Below are 19,231 nucleotides of genomic sequence, written 5' to 3'. Positions count from 1 at the left end.
AAGTAGGCCAGCCCCGGCCGTTGTGTAACCACTACCAGGTGTCATGCTGGAAGGCTTGGACCGGGCAGCACTTATAACCAAAGCTAAATGTGATTGGTTATGTAATTTTGAGCTGTTCCAATTTTTTTAATTAAAAATGTTTTATAGGTTTGTTATTAGCTACATATTCATTGTAAACAAAAATGTTTTAACAATAATTTTTTAAAGGATAAAATAGAAATGACCCATAACCCTGTTACCCAGCGATAACCATTGTTAACATCTTAAGTATCCTTTCAGCCTTTTTTCCCCCTGTTGAGTCAGTTGCACTAAAAGCATTAGGAAGGGTGAGTGACAAAAGGAATATGGGTCTGAGGAGATCTGTCTTATGAACTCATGCACGTCTGAGTCCTTTCTAGTTATCTTTGCTCTCTATGTGGTGTGGACCCTGCCCTCTCCACATTAATCTCAGTATTAAAAGGAATTCACGTGTCCCGGTATGTATGTGTGTTTCCTAACTGCGCAAAAGTAGTGGACACAGTGCCCCTACACAGGACAGTTGACCTTAGGCTATTTTTTCCAGGTCCCTTCTTGTGACCCTAATTGAATTCCTATGGAATATGAGGGACTTGTTCCTTTGGGGGAGACATCATCACTCAACAGCTCTTTCTGGGTCAGACTGTGCTAGGGGTCAGAGGTACAAACGGCCTGAGGAAGTGCAGCCTGGTGGGGGAGTGTCAGGTGTTCTAAAGTCCCGCAGGAATAGGGAGGAGGGACCAACCACCTTGGCTCTGGACAGTTGAGCATGGCTTGGAAAAGGAGGCGACACTGGAACTGAGTCCAGAGAGACCCACCGAAGGCCACCTGCAGTCTCCGGCAAATAGCACTCTTCCAAAGCTGCACTTTTTTGTGTTCTGTCCTACTTTCCAGTTTGATCACACAGTTGCCCGTGATAATTAAATGAAGCTTGCCAGATGGATGCTTTCGCAAGGCGATGGCTCGTTTTCTTGCTCTATTTGTGAAAGCTGGCATTGGGTCCAAAGTCTCAAGGATGCCCCTACCTTGAGATTGCTTTGGAGTGTCGCTCTCTTGTGTGTTTAGCCAAATGGCCAGCCCATCAGCAGGGCCAGGTTGAGTGACAGGTGGGTGTGCCATGCATGTGGACACTCTGATCCCTGCCAAGCTGTTTTGCCTGCAAGGAGTTGAGGTGCTGAGAGGTTGTTCTACAAAGATGTCATGTATCAGTGGTACCTTCCTTTGAGGAAATAAGCTCCCTAAGCTTCTGACCCGTCAGTCTTTCCTTCTCACCACAGAGTTTTCCTATCAGCTGCAACATAATTGATGTCCAATTCCCACTTTATCAGATTAAAATACATACACCATTTCACACTTTCTTAAAGGAAGCAATTTTTAGATCATGGAAGAGAAAATTTAGAGTGGCGAATGTAGTGAACTTAATTGGTAGCAAACTTGATTAACCAAGGAGGGTGGTTACTCTTTTCTGCACTCTGAACAGAAAAGAGTAACTGGATCATTAATAATGGTTTCATTTCTGCAAATTGTTCTTAGTCTTTTATTCATTTCTGTGAATCATTCTTGTCCTCCGTCTCATTTAATTGTCACAAAATCCCTATGGAATGGGTACTATTTAATCAATGAGACGTATCGATGGGTTGCCTTCCTCACACACTCTGACCCAATTCCAGGGATCAAACCTGCAACCCAGGTATGTGCCCTTGACCGGGAATAGAACCCAAGATCTTTGGTGTGAGGGTTGACACTCTAACCATTGGGCATACCAGCCATGGCATAAGGAATGACCCATTTTACCCATGAGGAGACTTGATGGAGGCGCCCAGAACTGGCGAGTGTCGGAGCCGGTGTGCAGGGCTGTCCACCACACACGTGGCCTCCCGAGTTCTGTACTTACCTGGGCACTCGATGCTGCACCAAGGATCCGGGGTGAGCACATCACCCCATCCTTGCCATGCAGATGTTATAGTTTAGCTCGCTCATTCTCGAAGGGTTAAGACGCTTCAAATATGTTACTAATGGAACTACTGAACATAAGTTCATTCCTTTCCACTTTAGAAATAATCTTGAGGATTTGCTTTAGGGCACCCTTGATTGAATATCTGTTGATGATTGTAGTTACACAGAAATGTCAAATTAGAGCATTCCTGCTGATATAATTTACTCTTTTGGTGATTGTACTCAGGTTTAGATAAATGTATGAATAAAACTCTGGGGCTGGTTTCCTCCTCTAATTTTGTATTTTGCATCTGAAGTAAAAATTTGGAGTTAAAAGCCCATATTGTATTTCACTCTTGTGTTTTGGGTTTTCTGTGAATAGGGTGATCCAGCTCCTTATCTGTACCACTTCTTCACCTCCTCCTCTAGGGAAGAGGGAATTCTTGAGAAAAAGAGGGGGGGGGGGGCTTTTCTCTTCCTGTATTCATTCATTCCAGTCCCCACATTAACTTGAAATCCTGATGTTGGGAATTTTCACCGTTAGAATAATCGGGAAGTGTTAGTGTCTTCATTAGAAGCAGTCTTTCAGCTTCCCACTCCCTGGAAGCAGAACCCCTGCCAGGTGGTCCTGCCCTCCACTTAAGCCATCCCCGGAACGGAGTTCTCAGAGACCCCCACATCTGCAGGGTGCGCTGTTCTAACTGTGGAAGCCTTTCCTGGCCTGACTCTCACGAACCCCCCTCCCTGGACCTTCCATGCACTGGTTTGGATTCTGCCCTCGAGTCACATGTTCCCTCAAGGTCGTCTCCAGCCTCACAAAGGTTCTGAGGGTCCTGAGCGGAGTGAGTCTCGGGGCCGGGGCCGTTCTCCAGCAGTTTGACGTGTGGCTACTTCTCTTTTCCTGCAGCAAAACCAGAAATCTTGACTCATGAGAGGCTCATGAATGGCATGCTCCAGTGTGTGGCAGCAGGATTCCCGGAGCCCACAATAGATTGGTACTTTTGTCCAGGATCGGAGCCGAGGTGAGAGGATTATTTTTTGTTACCACTTAGCATGCAGAAGGGAAGGACTGCAATTCAGCTGAATTTCAACTATGTCTTTAGATTCCCCCCCGCCTCCCCCAAAAAAGCTTTGTTTCGAGGATTCTACTTTTCTGTCCATGTGGCTTTTGAGACAGCATAATTGCTATATTTTTCTTGGTAGACATTAATTTTGTTTGCTGAAAATGATTACTGAATGACTTCTCTGTTTTGGTGGTTATCTTTTTGGATTTATCATGCAATTGGAGCCCGCAGGTAGATAGAGCAATTTTCCAGGACAGAGTAATTAGATTTCCATTCTGTACACAGGAGGTAATGTGTGTGGGAAATGTGGCTGTAGTTGTCATGAAAAAAATTACCTCAGAAGTTAATTGCCAAGTTACCAAAAAGTAATGATCGTGCGGTTACAGCGTGCATATGGCGTTTGTCAGCTCCGCGTTCTGAAGCGGTTTTCTCGGTGATTAGGTGCCCAGCCCCTGAGCAGAGCACATCTGGCTTCGTGCTTCCTCTCCCCGAGAATCCACACTTAAGCCTTAAATCGTCCTTTCATATTACCTGAAGATGAAAATGGGGTCAACGTTGCTGTTTTTATCCAGCAAATGGTATTTTATGCTCGGGCTTTAAAAGCCCGGTGTAACATCACAATCGAATAGTGCGGATAATAGCAGAAATTTTATTTTTCATGGAAGAGACCTTTTTATCACAACAAGTAGGAAGAGGTTACATAGGATTGTGGTTTTCAGCTGAGTTTGAGTGGCATGTTTTCTTTGGGGAATACCATATCAATCATAATTTTAAATCCATTCCATCATGGGCCATGTCATTTCTGTATTGCAATCATAGGGTTGGTTCAAGACCCCTGGAAAGTCTGCCCATAGCAGAAGAAACCCCGGTAATTATAGTTGGTCATTTAGCAATTATTTATGGTGCACCAACTGTATGCCTGACACTGGTCTAGGGAACAAAATACACCCGAGTCCTGGCCTTGTGAGCTCATGTTTAATAGGTGGAGATGGACAAAAGACAAAATAAACAGCTAATGCAGGCAGATATTAAGTGCTAAGGAGGAAGAAGAGCAAGGTAAAGAATGGGGAACTGCTAGGCATGTGGGGGTGGGGCGGGGAGGGATAATTTAAATAGACTCATCAGGGTCTGGCTCTTCATGGTCTTTGCCACCTAGAGTCCATCCTGGCAGGACAGCCTGCACCTCCCAGCATAGAACCTCCAGTGGGTCCTCACTGCTGGGGTTTTGGGGCTTGCCTGTGGTCATCGTGTTGACACAAGGCTATCTTGCTCCATGCTTTTCCTCTTCAACCTTTCACTATGAGTTTTTTTTTAAGGATATTTAAGTCATTTCTGTTTAACAAGACAAGGTGAGTCTAATCATCCCAATGTTACAGCTGTAGGAACTGAGTCTTGTAGATTTTGAAGTAACTTGTTAGGAGTCAACAGAATAGGTGTTTGAGGATTCAAACCCACACCTCACTCCTAAACCTCCTCTCTCCATCTTCTCTTCCGTGGTGCTTTCCCCCTCTCTGTGCCACCGAAGGGCTCACTCGTCCTCAGACGCTTCCGGTTGTCAGAGGAAATTTCCAGTTATGAACCCCTACCTTAGCTTGAAAAGAATGCCAAACCCAGGGTGTTCCTGGAGTAAGTGTGGGCTGTTGTTTGCCTCCCCCTAGATGTTCTGTTCCTGTTGGGCCGGTGAATGTGCAGATACAGAACTCCTCTGTGTCCCCGTTTGGCAAGCTGGTGGTTCAGAGTTCCATCGACGACAGTGCCTTCAAGCTCAACGGCACAGTCGAGTGCAGGGCTTACAACGATGTGGGCAAGAGTTCTGCCTTTTTTAACTTTGCATTTAAAGGTAACAGCAAAGGTATATTTCTTTTTAATCCAATTTAAGGGGATGCTTAGGCTCTGCTACCATATCAATCATGATTTTTAAGTCCATTCCATCATTGGCCATGTCATTTCTGGTAATATCTACATTGCACTGTACTGTCATCAAACTCACTACGGTTCATTCTGTACTAGTCTGTTAATAAAGTGTATGCAGTAATTTTATCCATGTTACTATATGTATCTTACACATGTGGGTGCACATATCTATGTATGTATGCATGCATGTGTGTACACATATAATGCATCATATATTCCTAATTGTTTTTATTTAAAAGGAGTAGAGAAGGAAAATGGGGGAATATAGTTTCCTTATATCCATAACAGAATTAGGATATTCTGAATTCAAACATTTATGTTCCATTTAAAATCAGTTATTTTAACACATTGCCAGATACTATATCAGAAAGTTAACACTGCCTTTTATGAAGTCATGTTAGTGAGCTGTTTCTTTAACATCTTTAAAATTTGATTCATGAGTGACTGGCTCTCCTAACAGAAGTTAAATGATCCTTGTGGACACATTGATGAATTGGCATGACATTAGAAGACAAAGAAACCGAGCACCTACATTCTTAGGGCTCACTTTTTGTTTTCCTGAGTTGGCAAAGACGAGTGCCAAAAGTGGTGTATTCTCAGTTTTTGAGTAATGAGGGAAGAAGTCTTACATTGTTCTGCACCATAGATTTTTTTTTTTCAGTCGGGGCAATAAAAAGAACACTTTAAAAGTGTTTTTCTCAGTGTAGAAAACTTGGAAAACACGAGGAAGCATAAAGAAGAAAATAGAAACCACCCATAAAGGACATTTCTTAAAAGTTGTCGAAGGAGGGAATTTGGTTGAAGTACAAAGTTCCTTCAGGTGTTGCTTTTCATTGACCAACGGCATAAAGTTATTTTTGTGCTATAGGAATCTCCAGCTCTCTTCCACAGTATCTGGCTCAAAATTATTTTAAAAAGATTCCCTTGAGAATAACAGGAGTCAGAGGATAACCAAGGCAAGCAGCTGGGATGTGCACGGCTTTGAATCCCGCCATGGGCTGCGAGGTGGGAGGTGGGCGGTTTGGGGTGGATGGCTGTGGTGAAGACTCAGTCCTGCTGATAGGTTGTGATTCCACGCTCCTCTTTCATTTTAGAGCAAATCCATTCCCACACCCTGTTCACGCCTTTGCTGATCGGCTTTGTGATTGCGGCCGGCATGATGTGCATTATTGTGATGATCCTTACCTACAAATACTTACAGGTAACCATTCGCTTGTTCTCTGCCCTGAGCGCTGTCGTGATTGACACGGCGATCATTAAAAGAAAATACATCTTTTCCTCTCTCCCCCACCCAGAAGCCCATGTATGAAGTGCAGTGGAAGGTTGTTGAGGAGATCAATGGAAACAATTACGTGTACATAGACCCAACGCAACTTCCTTATGATCACAAATGGGAGTTTCCCAGAAACAGGCTGAGTTTTGGTCAGTATGAAACGGGGGCTTTCCAAGGAGCCTTTTTGTGTTCACATAACAACGACTTTAGGGAACCCCAACAGCCTCCCTTGTCTTCTTCCACCCGAGGCAATCCGTGTTTTCCGTGCAAAGTCACCATCTTTGATGGACTTGGCATAAAGCACTTGGGGAAATGTATCTAAACGCACGTCCTTACTTCCATGGTTAAAACCACACCGATGGTCCTTTGGACCCACCCACGTACTTGCTTGTCTTCCTTTCTGCAGGGAAAACCTTGGGCGCCGGCGCCTTCGGGAAAGTGGTGGAGGCCACAGCTTACGGCTTGATTAAGTCGGATGCAGCCATGACTGTTGCTGTGAAGATGCTGAAGCGTGAGTTTCTTCAGGCTACTGCCTGTGTGCAACACCCGTTTGCCAATTTTTTTTTATTTTTTTACTTTTGCTAAAATAAGATGTTTCTCATTTTAGCGAGTGCCCATTTAACAGAACGAGAAGCCCTCATGTCTGAACTCAAGGTCTTGAGCTACCTCGGCAATCACATGAATATCGTGAACCTTCTGGGAGCCTGCACCATCGGAGGTAAAGCCGCCCCCACCTGGCCTTTGATGATCCGTCCGTGATTCCCCTCTCCCAGTTACTGTTCTGAAGACTGTCTGTTTTAGTTTTATCACCACGGGTGGGGCAGCCCAGGACACACCTTAGTTGCTGCCCTGTATGTGTCCTCAACAGTGACCTCTTGCATAGCTCCAGCATGATGTCTCATCTCGCCCAGAAAGCTTTTCTCTTTATCTTGTAGGATTTATGTTTTTGCTGCCTCATATTTAGTCACTCAAGGGTTAATGTTCATTTCCATCCTATAATTAAATAGAGGCCTTTAAGCCTACCAGCTCTCAAATATACACCGAATGAGGCAAGCACTTCACTTTTGTTAAAAATAAGTTTCCAATTCTGACGCCTCAGGTGAGCCTCCCATCCCGGGTTTCATTTTGGACGAAGGGAACAAAGCCGTGTGAAAGGAGCTGTTCCCGGAGATCTGGAGCGCTCCACGGTCAAGTTGACAACTTTATGTAATTTCTTAAAACAGGCCCCATAACCGTTGCTTCACCACATCATGAATTGTTCATGAGAAATTTCTGCCCAAGTTAATTAGTTGCCTGTTAACTTCAGAGCTGCAGTGTTAGGCATTCACAACACCAAGAAAATGTTCGACTTGGGAGCGCTCGGAACACAGGTGATGGTGATGCCCTGTCATTTCAGGGCCTCACCCATTTCCTAATGGGTCTCAGCTGGCTTTTCCACGTGGCTGGCTCTCCTATCATGCTGCAGTGCGTGCCATCATTTCCGTGATAATGTCACCGAGAGGGTGTGAGCCCCATTGTGTGTAAGCAGAAGTGAATCCGCGGATTCATACAGGAAGTTTGAGAACAGTATAACCAGAAGTCACACCTGGCCCCAAACCACTCACACATTTAGGTTAGAAGGGGCTTGCTTGTTTAGTTTTATTCACGTAAGGCTGCTTTTTGATAAGCAATGTTAATACTTGGATTGTGTTGGTACTCAGTAAGCTTATCCATTGAAACGGATTTGTCTATATAGCTCAACTCTTCCTAACCTTTTCTTATATGCTTGTAGGGCCCACGCTGGTCATTACAGAATATTGTTGCTATGGTGATCTTTTGAATTTTTTGAGGAGAAAACGTGATTCATTCATTTGCTCGAAGCAGGAAGATCATGCAGAAGCGGCACTTTATAAGAACCTTCTGCATTCTAAGGAGCCTTCCTGGTAAGACTGATTTCCCTAAACAGTCAGCTGTTGACAGGCAGTTCTGGGGTCATAAGGGTTTGCAATCAAGGCTGATTCTTTGAAAAAAAAAGTGAACTGAGGTACTTTGAGGTGCAAAATCAGAATTATTAAATCATTTAAATGTGATTAACACTTTACAGAGTTCAAGTCGTGCTTTTAAAGATTCAGGTAGTCTTAAACTTAGATTTTTGCTGACATATTTTTCTTTAATGCATATTTAGTTTTTTCCTAAGCGTTTGTTCTGTTCAACGGAATGAACTCGATACCTGTTTCTCTTATCATGGCCCTGCTCTTGTGTGTCAGTCCATTTATCCTGTGGCGCTGGTACTGTATGCATCTTTACAGTGAGACACTGTTTATAGGAAACTGCGCAGGCTTGTCAAGTCGTCACAGTAAATTCCTTTAAAGCCTCTAACAGGACGGCAGAAAGCTCTGAACGTAACTGCTTGTAGGTTTCTCGCCATCTACCTCTAAATTATTCCTATATACCTAACCCTTTAAAAAAAAATTCTCATTCTGCTATAAAAAGGCACATTTAAAGAAATTCTGTACCTTATTTTCATCTCTTTCATCATTGGTAACATTCTGAATTTAAATGATGTGTAAAGAGCTTCAAGTTCTTTTAAGGAGAATTAGTGTGGTTTACAACCAGAATAGAAATCATCTCTGCCATGCCTGCCTCTTTTTTTTCCAATTGTTAAGTCACACCACTAAAGAAGGTTTCCTGGATTCACTCAGCCCAGCAGAAATCCTACTTCTTATGCCCAGCCCCTTATTCTTTATATTTCTGCATTTGTGCAGTGGGTTTCTCTTGTCCTTTTTATACAGTTTCCCCTGTATTGAGAGATGGCAAGACTATCGCCTAACCAAGCATGTCAAGCTCGAGGCTGGCGGGCCGCACGCCAAAGGAGCCGCCGGCCGCGAGTTTGACATGCTTGTTAACTCCAGACCCTTAAGGAGACCTCAGTAAACTTGACTGAATGGGCAGTTACCTCTTAAAGCCCTTTTATGTACCTGTGGCTAAGGTTTTAAACCCCAGGTGAAGCTTTTTACTTTTTTTTTAATCCTATAAACTTGAGTACCATCAAGTGGTAGTGAAACACGATACCAACCACCTTTTGTTAGTTCCTCCAGAGCATATGCTCTTTCTATGAGTAAAGGAGCCACTTTGCCTTATTTCTAAAGCTTTGATATCCTGTATGTATTTTTTAACTTTCTGAAATAATGGCCTGAATTGTTCAGTCCTGTGTGGTGTTCTTTGTGCTTTGGGATCCCATATGGGACGGGAACCATCCGCACATTCTGAAGGAGAGAGTTGTCATGGTGTTTCTATGCTAATCACAAGCAGGAAGTACTAGAAATCTTGAAGACTCTCCAGCCAAATGTTGCAGATTCGAGAGGTCCAGATGGTTCAGAAAATCATCCAAATTATTGGTGTTTATCTGAACCAAACTTGGTTTTTTTAAACCTTCTTCCATCAGTTGCTATATGTTAATGATCCCTGTCTTCTCCCCCATAACACGTCGCAGAAGCTCTGGTTCTTTGTCTCTTTCATCTTGTCTCTTGGGGCTAATTTAGAGAGTTTGAAGTAATGTGGAATAATGCTTTTTTGGCTCTGTTTCCCATTACATCTCCAGTGGCAAGGGATGGGAAATTTCTAAACTGAGCACCGTCTATGATTGAACACTAAAAAAGCCATCTAATTCCTAGGGATTGGACCTTAATGTTGCATGTTAAAAATTCACCTCTTAACTGAACAAGATTTTCTTCTTTCAAATTTGGCAATATATATTTTTTTTTTGAATAAAACAGCCTGTTATGTAAAAAGGGATGGGGAGATAGAACCTGGCTCGTGGGTGTTCCCCTCACTTCCCATTTCATTCGATCATGATTTGATGGATGTTTTATCTCTCCCAGTAGTGATAGTACTAATGAGTACATGGACATGAAACCCGGAGTTTCTTACGTTGTACCAACCAAGGCAGACAAAAGGAGATCGGCAAGAATAGGTGGGTACCCATCACATAATGAAATCAACTTCATTTACAGAGGATTTCTCAGACCACTGTGGAATATAACACCATTCCTGGTACTAACCAGTTCTCCTTTAGAGTCGGGTCCAGTGGCAATGCCATTGGTGGTCAGTGACAGTTAAGGTTTTTAAGAGGGTGTACAAGGCCAGAACATGGGTTATTGTGTCTAAGCATCCTAATGCATCTATGAAAATATATGCATATCAAATATGTATTTTGAATATTGAAATATATCACATGTATATTTTGCATGTCAAAATACGATATTTTTGTACTAATCACCATTCTTCTCCCCTGATGATTTTGTAAACTTGCCCAGGATTGTAAATATTACTTTGTGACTCAATATCTACCCGTCCACGACACTGGGGAGGTCATTGGCCTGCAAGTTCACATCCGTTCATTCGTTACCTTTGGTGTTACCTTTGTCACCGTCTTTTGTTTTCCTCGCCTTCAAGGTTTCAGTTGCTAAGAAAATCCTTCTCCTCTCAACAGGCTCATACATAGAAAGAGATGTGACACCAGCCATCATGGAAGATGACGAGCTGGCCCTGGACCTGGAAGACCTGTTGAGCTTTTCTTACCAGGTGGCGAAGGGCATGGCCTTCCTGGCCTCGAAGAACGTAAGTGGAGTGATTTTTCAGAAGAGTCTCTTTTTCCAGAATGAAGCATTTTACAGTCATAGCTAGAATGCAGAGTGTCATTTTGAAGTGTGGTAACCAAAAGCAGAGGAAATGTAGTTTCTTCATGTTCCAACTGCTGTCGGTTTAGAATTCCTGCTCTCATTTATAAGACTTAAAGCGTAGTTTTCTGTCTACATGAGCTTTCTATGGATATTTTTTATATGCAATGAATTCATTTAAATCTTTTGGCTTTTAAGATATAGCAGCTATTCTTAGAGAATAGATAGCAATTTTATCAGCAAAAGCAAGGGGAGTACCTTACGTAGCTGCAGTGCTTGGTGGGGGCATATACTTGGGTTTTATTGATGTTAAACTACTATCATTGCATGTATGGTTTATAAACTGTTGGGGGAATAGGGATCAGAGAGAATAGTTCTCTTCCTATCCCCATTCTTTTCCCGAATGTTTATATTCGGGAAAAGAATGGGGATAGGAAGAGAATGAGGGAACCAAAACAAGGAACATGGTCTCTGTCAGGGTGAGAGGAATTCCCTAGGAAGTGGGATGACCAGAATAGCATAAGGTCACAGATCCGACTTTTATGTGTCAATGGTGACATTTCTAAACAATTACCAAACTAGCGGAGGATATAGGGTGGCTGAAATAAAGAGCTTCTCCCTGTGTCCTTGGGAGATGTCAAGTTGAAGTTGCAAAGACATTTGAGAAACTCCTCTATGAAAGGACATTCACAGTGAAGCATGCAAAATGAGTTTTCTTTGTAAAAAAAATATGATACGATTATTTAATGTATTTTCCTATGAATGAAAGCAGCCCCAAGAAAGCATTTATTCAAGCTGGTTTTGGAAAGTGATTATAGTAATTAAGGTCCTAATGATGTGAAACACAAATTTTGAGCATCATTCAAGGCATAATTTAGAATACTTATTTTTGGTGCACTGAGTAGTTTAAATGTAAAGCAAAAGCATTGGATGTGTATAACATAAGCAGCACTCTAGTATTAAACATAGTTTTCACTCTTTAAAAGTTTAAAATAAATTTAAATGGCTTCTCCGCTCCCCCCCCTCCCCCCTTCTCTCTTCCTGATAGTGTATTCACAGAGACTTGGCAGCAAGAAATATTCTCCTTACCCACGGTCGAATCACAAAGATTTGTGATTTTGGTCTAGCCAGAGACATCAAGAATGACTCTAATTATGTGGTCAAAGGAAATGTGAGTATCCACTCTCTCCTTGACAGTCCAGTGAATATTTTAGTTTCAAGTTTTTATAAGAATTGTTGTTTATGATTTTCATAATGCAAATCCTACCTTTGAGAGACCATGCATTTTAGCCATCACATTTAGTGTACTTCAGCAAAATTTGCATGGTATGCTGAACAGCACAACTAACATTCCGATAATAGAATTCCTAATTCTAATTGTGTAATTATGGGGCATGTGAAGGAAGCAGAAATAGCCTTAATTTTCATTGTAGCCTGAGAATAGCAATGAACTCGATTTTGCTCCAGTGAAACAAACGTGGACCTGAAGGTCACAGCAGGAGAATTTTATTTTGAGATTGACATGCCATGTGAAAAAGATTAAAATCGAAGGTAACATACAGAGTTAGGTATAGCGAATGTTGGATCTGACAATCAATAGAGAGCTTATTAAATAGGTTCATAAGTTATAATTGGTTTATAGAACATAGTGATTTTATTTCAAAGTGCTTTATTTCATTGCCGTTTTCATTGTATCGCAAACCCTTGGCATTAGAATGCAGTGTCTTCCCGTTTTAAGAGTTGCAGTATATTTTAGTGATGTTTGTCTGAGATACACCGGTTGGTAGAGTCTGAAACCAGAGTGCTTGATTTCCAGAGCAGTATCCCATTAGTATGGGAAGTCATGTAGTCCTGTGTCTATATTCTTCTGCATCGATTTTCCCAGACCCATTTCTATAGTCCAGATTTATTCCTAGAGGTAACTTATGATAAGGTAATACTTTCTCCTTCATCATTATGGCATCTCTGTGGATTGGCTACACTTGACTTGTGTTTGTAGAAACAAGTGCTAGGTTTACCTTCTAATCAAAGCATTTCTCCCCTCCCTCCCTCCCTCCCTCCCTCCCTCCTTCCCTTCTCTCTCTCTCTCTCTCTCTCTCTCTCTCTCTCTCTCTCTCTCTTAAAATAATTGATTTAAGAGAGGAAGGGAGGGTTATTGTATCTAAGAGGGATAACCAAGAAAATAATTTATTTAAGAGAGAGAGGAAGGGAGAGAGAGAGAGAGAGAGAGAGAGAGAGAGAGAGAGAGAGAGAGAGATTGATTCGTTGTTCCACTTATTTATGCATTCATCAGTTGCTTCTTTTATCTGCCTTGACTGGGGATCAAGCCTGCAACCTTGGCATATTGGGATGATGCTTTAACCAACTGAACTATCTGGCCAGGGCCAACACATGCATTTTTAATCAGTCTCCTCCGAGGCTAGATTTCATCATTAGGAGCGTTAATGAGACCATGTTCTCTCCATCCTGGTGCACTGTTGAAAGGAAGAATGTAAGGTGGTTCTTTATCTAGGCCTCTGAATAGTCACAGTAGGACAAAAGGAAGAAGGTTGCAGCTCCTGGACCCAGTCTTGCCGAGTTCGAATCTGGTCCATCACTTAGTGGCTGTGTAATATTTGGCAAGAATTATCCAACACTTATTAACATTGTGTTTTTTTTTTTCCTCTTGGGAATGATCCTGTCAGCTGCCTCATAAAGTTGCAGTGAGGATTAAATCAATTAATATATGTAAAGTGCTTAGAATAGAGCCAGGCGCATTGTGGCTAATACTTATATGGCACTTAATATTTCATAGCTGTCTTATTTGAAATATAAATAACCATGACAGTGGTGATGCTGCAGTTCCTTATTGCTTGTGATTGGTTGGAATTAACAAGGATGGGTTAGTTCCCACCAGCTTCCATATTGTGGGCTCCAGCTCAGGCCAGGTGAACTAACCAATCACAGATGCCACTTTCACCAGGCTACTGAGTAAGGAACATTTGCAGACAAGTTGAAAGCAATGAAACTCACGTAGCACGTGACTACCCCCAAATTTACATCCTCATCATCTGAGATCTCCTTGTTGTGTCAGTTCTCTGGAAATCCTTTCATTTTGCGTGGGTTCTCCTTAAATTTTTGTGCCAGGGTTTCTTAACCTGGAAAATCCTATGGATCTTTTGTCAGAACATTGTTTTAAATGCACGAAATAAAATAAGTGGGATAACCAAGAAAAGCAGTTAAATTGATCAAAATATTAAAAAGCAAATTTGTGGTATGACAATACATGTACTTTGTTACATAGAATAACATATTCTAAAAAACTACTATAATTTCATGAATGTAAATACTGTGCTAGGATGACGATCTCCATGATTATATTGGTGACAAAGTCACAGGTTCTGCTCAGTCTGCTGTGCTTTATTGCCTTCATTCATAATTTAAGGAAATACTAAACTTCATTTAGAAGTTAGTGTAAACAAGAAGATAATCTCTTCCCTTCCAAGTTCACAGGCACCTGGATTCAAGATACTTGTAGATTGCAGGTTAAGAGCCCCCCTGGAGGAGTTTTAGAACAAAATTTCAGGGGAGAGATTGGAAGCATTTTTTTCCCCTATGGACTAAAATAACTTAAAGACTATGAACAATTGTCTTCTTAATTTTAAACTCTAAATGAGTTAAGGGTTGATTTAGTTTTCTATGGTAGATTAAGACCCAGGAATCCAGAACGCCTTTAAGAGGAACAGTCATGGAAAGTTAGGCTCTGTTTTAGCAGAAAAGGTTCAGGATGTGAAATTCCGCTGTTGAATTTCAGCCCTGAATCTGCCACTCACCTCCTTGGAATAGTCATAATCGTCACCAACCACTGCTGTTTGTTGAGTGATCACTTATGCTAGACCATTTCTCAGCTATTAGGGAGTCAGGCAGGACTGGGGTAAGCACGCTGACCCACATTACCGCATTTAAGCCACAGAACAACTCGTGACATTTGAAGTATTCTTTTTGTTTTACAGAAGAAGTTACAGAGGCTTAGTTACAGATGTTTAAGTGACTTGCCCAATGCAGGTCACTTAGGGATGGTTTCAGTTGCATATTAAAGAAAAAGAAATACAGGAGTGCGGGGCCAGGCCTGTTAAGAGGCCCCGTGAAATACCCAGGGACCAAATCTCTCCCCTTTCCGTTTTTTTTGTTTTGTTTGTTTGTTTTAAATTTGCCTAATTGTGGAATATACATCTTTATTGATTTCAGAGAGGAAGGGAGAGGGATAGAAACATCGATGATGATGATGATGATGATGATAGAAACATCAATGATGAGAGAATCGTTGATTGGCTGCCTCCTGCACACCCACTTCTGGGGATCGAGCCCACAACCCTGGGCATGTGCCCTGACCGGGAATCAAACCAGGACCTCCTGGTTCATAGGTCAATGCTCAACCACTTAGCCACACCAGCCGGGCCCTTTTCCATTTTTACAATCCCTGGGTGTAGCCCTAGCTTCATAGTCCAAGATGACCACCACTAGCCAGACCCAACACATCCAGAAGGCAAGGCAGAGGAAAGGACAGAAGGACATGCTGACCGTATTTTAAAGTTTTCCTAAAGCTTCCTGTCCCAAACTGAGCCACATGACTACACCTCAAGGGCAGTGGTGGAGGCAGGATTAGAGCCCAGGGCTGTCTTTCTCTGATGCCTGTGCTCTTACCCACCATGCTGTAGTGTCTCATGTCCCCATTTGAAAATAGGGATGGTATTCTTGTGAGCCCCCTATTTTGGAGGTAGTTGGGGGTTCATCTGAAGTCACAGGGATAACAGGCTTTTGTGAGAGGCAGTCAAGTTCTCACCCCCAGCTCTCTGCAGGAGCCACATCCGTCGGAATAATTTGCTATTCAGTTTTTTGGAACTTCTTAACCCTTTGCACTCGCTTGCTTTTTTCTCGATTCCTTTATTCTACTCGGGATTTAATTTTTTAAATACCCCAGATTTTACAAAGCGCGGCAGTAGAATAAAAAACTGGAGTTTCTTTTCATACAAACTTACTTATTTGGATTTTTTTATATTTCAAATTATTGATACATTCAAAGAGTATAAAAAGAGCTGCTACCGATGCTAACCGTGTCGAGTCACACTCGACATCGGAGTGCAAAGGTTACTTTACATCGCTGAATCTGTTGTGCTTCCGTTGCAGGCTCGGCTACCTGTGAAGTGGATGGCGCCCGAAAGCATTTTCAACTGTGTGTACACCTTCGAAAGCGACGTCTGGTCCTATGGGATTTTTCTGTGGGAGCTGTTCTCTTTAGGTAAAACGATGCTTGCCCAAGGCACCTTCATGGGCTCGGAGCACCTTCTTCAGGTTCTGTCCGTGCCCTGCTTTCTTACGATTAACACTGATTTGTGCCTCAGGAAGCAGCCCCTACCCTGGAATGCCGGTCGATTCTAAGTTCTACAAGATGATCAAGGAGGGTTTCCGGATGCTGAGCCCTGAGCATGCACCTGCTGAAATGTAAGGGCCCAGGCACTTTCCTGCAGATTAGTATGTTTCCCCTTTTTTATTTTTATTTTTAAAGACAGAAACCCAGATGTTGAGGGTTTTCGAGTAGGCCAGTTTGAAATGCCACTTGGTTCCTGTGTAGGGCGTCCTGGTCAAATGTCATTTCTGTAGCTTCTTTTTATAATCTGTTGTCACCAAATACACAGAAAGTTTCGGCGGCAGCATTTCATACACAGACTATGCCATGCAGTCTGTCCACTTGCCCAGCCTGGAGTTATTTTTGAGACAATTTGCACGGGATACGCCGGAAGCCAGGTGAAGGGCATTGAGGAGTGATGGCAAACGGCCCTCGTTTTGCAGGTATGACATAATGAAGACTTGCTGGGATGCTGATCCCCTGAAAAGGCCGACATTCAAGCAGATCGTTCAGCTGATTGAGAAGCAGATTTCAGAGAGCAGCAATCATGTGAGTACAGGCCCAGGGTCTCCCCTCTCTGTCCCAGGGTGTCCTCCTCCTCAGGCTCTGGGGGTGAGGGCGCCCCTTCCCACCCCTTCTCTCCTTGGCTCAGGTTGTAACTAGGACTTTGGATGGGAAAGGAGAGGAAAGGAAACAAGTTCTTTCTGCCCAACCCTCTGCTCTGAGCCAAAGAAGGATGTGAGGTGGGGCGGGAAGAGAGTGGAGGGCTTTGCATTCAGAAGTGTGGAAGTAGACGTTTCCATAAGGATTTGCCACGGGTCCTCCCCCACCCAAATGCTGGTCATGGGGTCTGCATGGGCTCTCTCACATGTCAGGGCCGTTCAGCCTCTGGAGGGTTGGGCTAATGTGAACTAGAATAAAAGCGTAGAAAAGACAGCTTGTTACCGCAGCGGAATGAGCTTCTGCTCAAACAAGCATGGCCAGAAAATGGCACAGAGCGGTGTGCCCACAAGCCGTATAGAATGCAGAGTTGTTTGAAGTTGGGAGATCCTCCCAGCGATTTGGGGAGGGAGGAAGTCAAAGCCCAAATCCATTATTTCTTCTGATTTTAAGGAAGACAGTGATTCTTACTTTGACTCGGATTTTTTTCTAAGTTGCTTTTTTTTCTGGATTTGTGCTTGGAGCTATCTTTCCTTTTCTAAGCATACACCACTGGTATTTTTGGGTGAAAACTTGCTCTTCTGGGTGGCAAAGCTGGTCAAATGTCATTTGGTATTTCAAATTAAACAGCATTTTCTACCCAAGTGCTTGTTTCTTAATGGAAGGGCCACCGCTTTCTCAGTAAATTACATCGGCTGTTGGGTTGTAGTTAGCTACCTAGATTTATAGACCTTTCAAATAGGTTAGGTAGTGCCTATTCTAGAAGTTCCCCAGCAGAAAAGCACCCCCCCCCCCCATCACTTCCTACATCATCAGGCCTTGGGGAAAAGGAGGGGTAAACAAACTTGCATTTTCTTTTGTCCGTTAGTATGATTTGGGCGGTGGACATCTTTAAACTCGCTTGTGTAAGAGTCCTCCTCAAGTCATTTGGCATTCCGAAGCTCCCACAGTGCCCCTTCGTCACTGTGTTCGGGGTGAGGATTGGTGTACTGACTGTGGACTCGTTTTCCTCAGATTTATTCCAACTTGGCCAACTGGAGCCCCAACCAGGAGAACATCGTGGTGGACCACTCGGTGCGGATCAACTCGGTGGGCAGCAGCACCTCGTCCACCCAGCCTCTGCTTGTTCACGAAGACGCCTGAAGCAGAGCACGTGCCTGGGGGTCTCCCCGACACAGTGATCCCCATTCTTCTGGTTTCTATGACTGTTTTGTTCGACTTGCATCCTACTCCCAGAAAATGGACACCCCACTGTAGTCCCGTCTTTATGAGCACACTTTAGTGGCCGATGCTTTTTGTCATCTGCCCCTATCCTCTTGCCAGGCCAGGGTTCCAACTGCATCTATTCCCAATAGCAGAGTAGCTCCTGGTAACTACAACAACAACAACAAATCTGAGTTGGAGAAAGGGAGTGTGAAATGGGCGTTAGGCACCTGGAGTCCTTTCTGAGCCTTCTCTAATTTCTGTTCGAAAAGTATGGTTGGTAGTGTATTTAAATAAATGGCAGTAGTCACCTTCAGCCCTTGTCGCCATCCATAATGACATGATGGTGCAGTGAGATTAGAAGCTGAAACCTAAGCCCCTGATGTGGAAAATAGAGTGTTACTGGGACAAAGGTCAGAAGTCTATGAATGTCTGGGCTTAAGAAATCTCCTCCTTCATGCTGGGAATGAGACGTAGACCACGAAAAATCTCTCTCCGAGCCCGAATGGAGACTTGCTGCTGAGCCGTGAGCCTCCGTCCTGCTGACCTGCTTTCTGGCCAGTTTGCTGTCAGGGAGCTGGATTGGAGAGAGGGCCTCCCCCATTCACGTTGTATATACTCATCCCGCAATTGTACATGTTCATATACCTGAGGGGGGGAAACCCACAAGGTGTCGTTTCTGGATATGACTCTGCTCAAGTCTGATGTATGTAGAATAGATACAGAGCCAGGCAAGTGGGAAGGACACAATTAGTGCTTTTTTTTTTTTTTTTTAAGAAAAACCATAATTGTTAAGCACAATCTTAAGAAAAATCTCCTTATGTAGCCGAGGAACTTGCTGTACAGATTCCCCAGAACACGCCTATAGCTTCAGAATGGCATTGTGCTCAATGGATTTGATGCCACTTGAAAAAGATTCACTGCATGACTCCGGCAGGAGTGAGAAAACAGCGCTGTCTTGGTTTGGATGCTTCTGTAGCAGGAAAGAAAATTTAGATTCAGGCTCCTTTGCAGACATGTTCTGGACACTGGGCCAGTATCTATATAAAGTGTGTATGTGTGCGTGCATGTGTGTGCTTATAGGCACATCTTTTGGGCGGTATTTTTGCTCTGAGCCCAAGAG

At 43.1% G+C, this 19,231-nt stretch overlaps 1 protein-coding gene across 8 annotated transcripts in view; it reads left to right on the top strand.

The window, feature by feature from the left end:
• The window catches only part of KIT (KIT proto-oncogene, receptor tyrosine kinase), a 79,696-nt gene extending 60,806 nt beyond the window's left edge, over nucleotides 1-18,890 (top strand). For 2 of the 8 annotated variants that reach the window (XM_079767673.1, XM_079767672.1), the window contains exons 8-21: nucleotides 2,858-2,972; nucleotides 4,673-4,854; nucleotides 6,023-6,129; nucleotides 6,224-6,350; nucleotides 6,608-6,712; nucleotides 6,809-6,919; nucleotides 7,973-8,123; nucleotides 10,065-10,153; nucleotides 10,673-10,800; nucleotides 11,908-12,030; nucleotides 16,026-16,137; nucleotides 16,241-16,340; nucleotides 16,689-16,794; nucleotides 17,920-18,890. In XM_079767673.1, coding sequence (XP_079623799.1) covers nucleotides 2,858-2,972; nucleotides 4,673-4,854; nucleotides 6,023-6,129; nucleotides 6,224-6,350; nucleotides 6,608-6,712; nucleotides 6,809-6,919; nucleotides 7,973-8,123; nucleotides 10,065-10,153; nucleotides 10,673-10,800; nucleotides 11,908-12,030; nucleotides 16,026-16,137; nucleotides 16,241-16,340; nucleotides 16,689-16,794; nucleotides 17,920-18,048 — 1,685 coding nt within the window. In that variant the 3' untranslated portion in view covers nucleotides 18,049-18,890. Of the gene's footprint in view, nucleotides 1-2,857; nucleotides 2,973-4,672; nucleotides 4,867-6,022; nucleotides 6,130-6,223; nucleotides 6,351-6,607; nucleotides 6,713-6,808; nucleotides 6,920-7,972; nucleotides 8,124-10,061; nucleotides 10,154-10,672; nucleotides 10,801-11,907; nucleotides 12,031-16,025; nucleotides 16,138-16,240; nucleotides 16,341-16,688; nucleotides 16,795-17,919 lie in introns of all 8 variants that reach the window. The other 6 variants (XM_079767671.1, XM_079767670.1, XM_079767669.1 and 3 more) reach the window with 3 other exon arrangements.
• The last annotated feature ends 341 nt before the right edge of the window (nucleotides 18,891-19,231 follow it).

Source organism: Cnephaeus nilssonii, assembly GCF_951640355.1.
Source record: "Cnephaeus nilssonii genome assembly, chromosome: 1".
In the NCBI taxonomy this organism is placed as follows: Eukaryota; Metazoa; Chordata; class Mammalia; order Chiroptera; family Vespertilionidae; genus Cnephaeus; species Cnephaeus nilssonii.
Note: the sequence above shows the minus strand (reverse complement) of the source record. Positions and strands in the feature narration are given on the sequence as shown.